Source organism: Triticum aestivum, chromosome 4D (assembly GCF_018294505.1).
Source record: "Triticum aestivum cultivar Chinese Spring chromosome 4D, IWGSC CS RefSeq v2.1, whole genome shotgun sequence".
Classification (NCBI taxonomy): Eukaryota; Viridiplantae; Streptophyta; class Magnoliopsida; order Poales; family Poaceae; genus Triticum; species Triticum aestivum.
Window position 1 is genome coordinate 467,596,743 of NC_057805.1, and position 7,585 is coordinate 467,604,327.

General features: G+C 45.4%; 2 protein-coding genes across 2 annotated transcripts; both read right to left on the reverse strand.

The window, feature by feature from the left end:
• Positions 1-333: 333 nt before the first annotated feature.
• Positions 334-2,560, reverse strand: LOC123098682 (40S ribosomal protein Sa-2). Its single transcript, XM_044520734.1, has 5 exons — positions 2,270-2,560; positions 1,727-1,989; positions 1,425-1,622; positions 1,128-1,314; positions 334-725 (listed from the first exon to the last, which is right to left on the reverse strand). Exons 1-5 carry the CDS (start codon positions 2,412-2,414, stop codon positions 592-594), a joined length of 927 nt encoding a protein of 308 aa, XP_044376669.1. The 5' UTR covers positions 2,415-2,560; the 3' UTR covers positions 334-591.
• Positions 2,561-3,357: 797 nt separating this feature from the next.
• LOC123098683 (eukaryotic translation initiation factor 3 subunit K) lies at positions 3,358-6,590 on the reverse strand. Its single transcript, XM_044520736.1, has 8 exons — positions 6,353-6,590; positions 5,531-5,587; positions 5,395-5,445; positions 5,244-5,306; positions 4,687-4,737; positions 4,525-4,591; positions 3,978-4,060; positions 3,358-3,767 (listed from the first exon to the last, which is right to left on the reverse strand). Exons 1-8 carry the CDS (start codon positions 6,458-6,460, stop codon positions 3,567-3,569), a joined length of 681 nt encoding a protein of 226 aa, XP_044376671.1. The 5' UTR covers positions 6,461-6,590; the 3' UTR covers positions 3,358-3,566.
• Positions 6,591-7,585: the final 995 nt, after the last annotated feature.

Sequence of the window (7,585 nt, forward strand, 5' to 3'; positions counted from 1 at the left end):
CTTTGCATCATGTCAACGGTCCACCTGAGCTTGTGGGTTTGATGTATGCAATCGTCTAACTGCCACTGCCGAAATTGAAAGACACGCCACCAGGACAATTTACGTGTTCTTAACGGTACACATATACTCCCTCCGTTCCAAAATAGATGACTCAACTTTGTACTAAAGTTAGTACAAAGTTGAGTCATCTATTTTAGAACAGAGGGAGTAGTCACCAAGTTTGTGGGATTCCAGGAAGCAAACACGAACCAAAAAAGGCGCAACAGTTCACAACCAAAGCAACTTCGCCGGATTTGAGAAACCAAACAGCAAACATAGATAGAGCCAGCAAAATGCATAGAAACATCAAGTATAAGCACTGTAAAATTAAGACGGACAAGTTGAAAGCCAACTTATAACACAACTTTCAGTCTCCCTCTCCCTCATCACAATGTCGATAGCAGAGATAACAAGTTCATCTAGAAAATCCTAAAACACAGGTTTTTGTCCATAGGGTAGATATAGCAGATCGCATCAGATTCTAGATATCCATTCATGCCTCACAAAATATGAACTTTAAGCCGCAAAGACATCTCAAGGGGACATCCTAGTCTACTCCCAGCCTTGAGCAGGGGGTTGCACCGCGGCGTCCCAGCCAGTAGCAGCCACAACAGGAGCAGGGACAGCACCTTCCACAGCAACAGGTGCCCCTGCTGCATCCCATCCATCACCACCAGCAACTGGAGCTGGAATTGACAACAACAAACAAAGATGTGATCAATTTAAGTTGCACAACAAAATATTCAACTAGGCCTTGGCATAAACTACTATAATTTTGGAATGGACACTGGAAACATGCAATGTGTCTAACATTAGTCAAGACATCAGGGCAAACTGTTGGGCATGAACTTGTTATAAACAAGCTATATTGAGTAAAGATGCCACTAATCAAAGGCCAAGTAAACTACCAGAAGTAGTTGCATGCCTGATACTTTTGTGTTCAGTAACTAAAATGCCTTGCACCAACCAGATACATAATCAACCTAGGAAATAATTAGTACTACGCAAATGGCAAATTCACATCACCAAACAAAATTCTACAGAGTTTTCATACAAGGCAAATGAACATTTAATCAAGGAGAACAAACCTTCAGCCATCGGCCACTCGCCACCAGTAACAGGCGGGGGAGCAGGTGCGTCAGAGGTCCACTGGTCACCACCCCATTGACCAGCTGCAGCTCCGTAATCAGTGATGGCAGCATACTCTGGGGCTCCAGCAGCTTCATCCTCCTGCTCCTTGGCTTCCTCAGGGTCCCTGTAGAAGAACAGATCAACCTGCAAAGGGCAAACACATTAGCCTCACAAGCATGCAAAGAATACAAGACAGGCACAAAGCAACGCAATTCAACTAGTAGGAATCTGAAAGGTCTATTGAGCTGGCATACCATGACATCCCACTTGTGCCCTGGCAGGATAGTGCCCCTCATCTGCAGAACCATCCTGGCCAAGAGCCAGTACAGACAGCCAATGCTGTTCCTCCCCTTGTTGTTTGCTGGGATGCCGATATCGACGTATCTCATGGGAGAGTCAGTGTCACAGAAGGCAATGGTAGGGATGTTCCCCAGAGCAGACTCCTTGATGGGCTGCACATATTTCAGCAGATCAATGACTCCATCATCAACATCACCATATCTAACGCACGCTGCTAGCATATACAGTACTTGCTTGGCATGGCAAAGAAATTCACCTGGTGGTCGGTCCTTGGGTCGGTGAGGATGAGCAGGCGGGGCTCGCTGAAGGAGGTCTGCATCTGGTTGGTGAAGATACCAGGGGTGTGCCTCCCGGCGATGGCGTTGGCGCCGGTGTGCTGCGCGAACTTGAGGACGGCGCGCTGGCCGTAGGGGCGGGCGGACTGGACGATGATGTCCTGGGGGTTCTCGATGGCGACGATGACCCTCGCCGCGAGCTGGAGCTTCTCCCATGTCTTGCCCAGATTGATGATGTAGATGCCTAGGAATCACAACCAAAGAACAGACGCATCACATTCCACAGTTCACTCAAAGTAGAACAGAAGCATCATCTCTTGCGACAACTACACCAATAAGCATCACGATCCGCGGCAGATCGACTCTAACTAGCACAAAGCTGCCACTGTGCGCATGATGCCGAGGTAGCTCTAGCGTGCAACAGCAAGTCGGGGACACATAGGCAAGGCCAGATCCATGAGGACAACTGAACCTAAGCGACGCAAGAGCTCGCTGGATCAAGAGGGTTTTGAGCGAGCACGTACCGTCGGAGCGGCGCTTGTAGGCGTAGCGCTCCATCTGGAAGTCGCAGTTCTTGGTGCCGAGGTGGACGTCGGCGGCGAGCATCATCTGTATGTCCTGCTCCTTCTGGGACAGCGCCCGAGGGGCCTCTCCAGCCGCTGCCGCCATGGTTGGTCGGGGGCTCGAGCGTCCGGGTGGCGCCGCGAAGGGGAGGAGGAGGGGAGGGATGTGAGCGGCGGCGCGAATAGGGAGAAGGGGAGGGGGCGAGGGCTCTTATCTGCGGCGCCTCTAAACCCTAGTCGGCTTTTGTAGTGAGATGGGATGAGAGTGCTCCTTGGGCCCCCGTAGTGAATGGACCGGCCCATGTGACTATATACATATGGCCTGCTTTCTCCCTCTCTCACGAATTTGCTTTTTTTTTCCTAACACTAACAAAAACGAACTTGCTTTTTTTTTCTAAAAAAAATTCCTTTCGCTTTTTTTTAAATAGCGATGAATTTTCGCAGTCTTTTTGTCAATGACAAGTATTCGGGTCAATTTTTGTAGGTGACAGGATGTGAAAACATGCATATCTCATAGAGAGAATATAATCTTTTACTACTTTCTACTCCCTCCATTTCTAAATACTCCCTCCGGTCGGAATTACTTGTCACAAAAATGGATGTATCTACAACTAAAATACATCTAGATACATTCAATTCTTGGACAAGTAATTCTGAACGAAGGGAGTACAAGCCTTTGTAGAGATTTCACTATGAACTACATACGGAGCAAGATGAGTGAATCTACACTCTGAAATGCATCTACATACATCCTTATGTGATCCATAGTAAAATCTCTAGTGTATTTAGGAACGGAGGGAGTAATAATCTGTGACAGCGTTTTCCACTACATTGGTGTGACGAGTTCGATCAATCGAACACTACCATACCAGCTACCATTCTCATATCTTTGTTAGAGTCCAGCGAGCATGATGTGGAAGATAAATTAGTGCTGGGAAGCAAAATACATAGCAGATGAGCAATGAACTCATGAAATCCCAGGCAATTGCAACATTCGACATGAAAGGTGCACTCATGAAATGTCAGGCAATTGCAAAATTCGGCAGAAATGCATAAGAAAACATAATCTGGTACTCATTTAGCTAAAACAGGCGCATCCGGTACTCGTGTATCAAAATGCGGTACACCATACAAGAGAGAATACAATTGCCAAGACTAGCTTCTTCACTGGCTCAAATTCTATTAAACCCCCTCAGTGGGTCTGGGTGCAGCCGAGACGACAAAAGTGCTTGATGTCAATCTGATCATGGTTGCTGAATCAGCTCAGGATGGGGAATATGCGGGTCACGTGCTCGAACGGAACAGTGTCGGCTGTGTTCTTCTTGAGTTCGGGGTGATTGAACTCGTTGCGCGGAAGGACAATCAGTTGGGAGCGTGATCCCTTCTCAATGACCCATCCTGAGTTTGCAGCATGATACTCCATAAACTTGTCCAACGCAAGCCCTTCAATGTTGATGGCCTGGAAAATTAAGTCGCAGGCACATCAGCAAAGAAACAATCCATGTATGCCGACAGTAAATCCAATTGGATAAACAGCATGATTTGGCTGATGACGATGCCGTAGGCTGGTATAAACAATACTTGCAGCTATCATCTAATATAATAATCCTTGAATTGCCATGAGCTCATAACGAAAGCCTATACAGCATGATAAGGATACATATCTTACCTCGGCTAGAACTGGCCTAGGAACTTTCTGGTATGTCAAGGAAAGCACATGAATCGCATAGCTTTGGATTGCCTGCTCAAAACCTGCAAAAAAAGAATCACGATGTCAGTAACACTTCATTTTTAGTTAAAAGACAAAGAACTCTGTAGCATTTCCAGTTTGGATTTTTTTAAATTCTAGCCTTTTCAAGTGAAAGAAATAAAAATAGGAGATGTTGAAGTTAAAATAAGACACCTAGTCAGCTAGAAATAGTTATTTTAAGGTGAAATAAATATGCCATGTAAATGCATACTGAAAACGAGAAGGCTAATGAAAAAGGGGGCTCTGCAGAAACTAAGCTTCTTTACCAAATACAGTAAACCAGAAAATCTGCATTTGCGTAAATCAGACCAAGTCTGATAACAAATGAAAGAAAACGCGGACATGGTTCAAAATTCAGGAATCCTATGTGGGCATTAACATTCATTCACGAGCACTCATACTGCCAAGTCCTACCAACAAGCACAAGTACTGCCAACGAAGCTCCAATGTCTCAAGAAGTGTATACCTGGTACAACATCCAGTATGTTACGGCTCTTTGATGCCTCATCCCAAAACTGGCGGAACCTACCAGTCTGTAACCGGTTAATCAAGGTTAGCAATCAATAATCAATACAGGCTACTTCTTAGGCATCCATAGATTACTCAGTTGTGCAAAGAAAGTGTGTACCTCCAGGTAGTGAGAAAGAACTATCAACGTCTTGAACTGCTCCTCCATTTGCTATAATAAAAGCGCATAAAAGTCAACTCCACATAATGGCAGAACAGTTCAGGAGATTTAAAAGATGCACAACTAAAAGGTCACAAATACAAACATCTCACATCTTATACATCAGTACAACTAATTTGTATTGTGCAATATTTAGATGTGCAAGTGACCAGAAGGGATACTTCAAATCGAAATGCACATTTCTTGGCATGATGTCATTGATCTGCAAATGAGCTTATACTGAATATAACTATGCTTATTCCATCAACTAGAAGTCCGCAAGTCATTATGATAATGTGCATCTCCAGGCCTACAGATATGACATGCTCCAAGGCCAAAGTAACAATCATCTACGATGACAAAACAATCAATGAACATTCACATCTAAATCGACACTTTAATTTTTAGACACTCCTAAGATGCATGTTCAATAGCATTTGCTTGAGAAAAAAATATTTGAAGGGGATGATAAAAGATAGATTACACAGAAACAAGGAAGCAGGACAAAGTTCTCATACCACGTGTTCAGGAATTAAGAACAAGCATAAGCTGAAGTCGGGGGCCGGCATTGCCATGAGAGCCTGTCAGCAAAAAATGTGTGGAAGTTGAGAATGAACCAACAAAAGGTGGTATTCAAAAAATTGTTATAACCATTAGTTGTTCTCTGACCTTAATCAATATGCGGGCTACAATTTGCACGCTCAACCTTTCTGGCTCAAACTGCAATAGGAAATCAATCATTATGCATACATACAATCGAAGCATAATACAGCTAGCAATGGTTCATATGCAGATGCGATTTTACCTGGTAAAGGCGTAGAAGGCTGAGATTTGCATCCAGGTTATATGTTTTAGAAGAAACCTAGTAAAAACAAGATATATTGTAAATTTAAAAGGATCAAAACATGACATAACATATGGGGTGACAAAAAAGATGTTAGCATGCTTGTGCGCAATACACAGAGCCTAAAAACAGTTTATTCAAGCATGTTTTACTAGATTTAACAGGCCGGACAGCCACTGTATCAATCAACAGATTAAGCGTGCTGTATGTGTATCATCTGCACAAAAGCTTAAGTTTGCCACTTCATGATCATAGGCATAATCTTTGAGCGGAGATCCATCTCTCCATCCATCCACCATTGTATGAACACGTGGTTGAGGCTGAGAGAGGTACTCAACCCCTTCGGAGTTCAGACAGCAATTGCAAATTTAATCTGCCTATTCCCATAGCAGCAAAACACAATTTCCTCGGCAATCCCTCTCCATGACCCCCAGACTACAAAGTACACACTATAACTTAATTCACCCTGATTACTAACTGATAAGCCCAGCCACCCTCAATCCTTAATACAGCACTAAGTTTACTACTCCGGGCAACTTAATACGCTACAATCCATAGGCAAAGACGAAAATACTGCTAAATTTCTAGCATCTGCACATTGCTATGAACTGCTTCCATCTGACAAGGCCACACAGTTTAGCACGCCAACCAACCAACCAACCAATTTCGCAACCGCTCCATCGTTAACACCAGACAGCGCAAACGATTAGCGCGACCAACCACGGAACCTGCCGGCTGAGCCTTTCGCGAGTGAGGTAAAGGCGCCTCGGGGCTAGGGTTTACCTGGTCGTTGACAAAGACCTCGAGGTCGTTGAGGATGTCGGGGTTGTAGGGGTTCACCGCCACGAGCTCCTCCACCGTGTAGGTCTCCGCCGGCTGCTCGTTCGCCATGGTCGCCGGTTTCGGGAACCCTAACCGCTAGCTGGATCGAGGGGGCGGCGAGAGAGAAGAGAAGTGGCGGCGCAAAGGGGAGGAGGGGAGGTGATGGCTGCAAGGGTTTCCGGGTTCGCGTGAATTTGTCACTTCAGTCCCTCGGTTATCCGCGCACGGACACGCGCCAAATGCGTTGGTGTACTCACAAGGTTCTGATATTGTACATATGCCCTTCTCTATTCACTTGTATTTCCCCGAAAGTCTTGCACCTACGCGTCTACGTGCCAACAAATGTACTCCATTGTCCATCTTAAGAAAAAAAAATACTCCCTTTGTTTTATACTCCTTCTTTTTGTCGGGGAACTTCAGAGAGCTTTATTCAACGAATGCATTCGCCGAGCAGTCAGCCAAAAGGCTACTGATCAGAAAGTTAGGGGTAGTCTCAAGCTAGCTCTTAGTCACATTAAGCGTACTAGCACGCTTAGCACATAGATGTGCAGGACCGTTTGTCGCTCTTATTACATGTTGAATTGCAAAGGAAGAAAAGCTAAGCATGAGCTCTCTAATTTCTGCGAAAATCGGTGCTACAATCGAACGATCATTGTAGCGATTGTTCCAGAGGTTTACTGCCTCTAGACAGTCAGTCTCCAGGGTCACCTCGGTGAAGCCCCTCAATCTGGCGAAAAGCACGCCCTCCTTCATGGCTTGCACCAAGCTCCCAAGAAGGTTGAAGCTGATCTGGCCACTCCTCCTGCACCAGCAATGCTGTCTCCGAAGTTGATCGAGGTATCTGTGTTGATTTTCATGTTGTTTGCATCTGGAGACCGCCAGCCATAGCCTGGCAACATAGTAGTCTGCTGCCTAGGAAGTTCCAGCAGTGCTAGATCCTCTCGAGTGCGTCTTACCAAACTCGCAGGGTCGATCTGCACCTCATCGTGCGTCCACCTATTGCGAGACATCCAGATGGACCACATAACCGTGATGATTATGGCGCGGTCTTTCTCGGAGAACCGCTGCTCACATAAAATGTCCCTTTCCCAAGTGTTTGGGTGAAGTCGGGGTAGAATTATATCAAACAAATGGCGTGCTTCCTCCCAGAATCGACGAGCATGAGAACAATGAATGAGTGCATGCATGAGATCT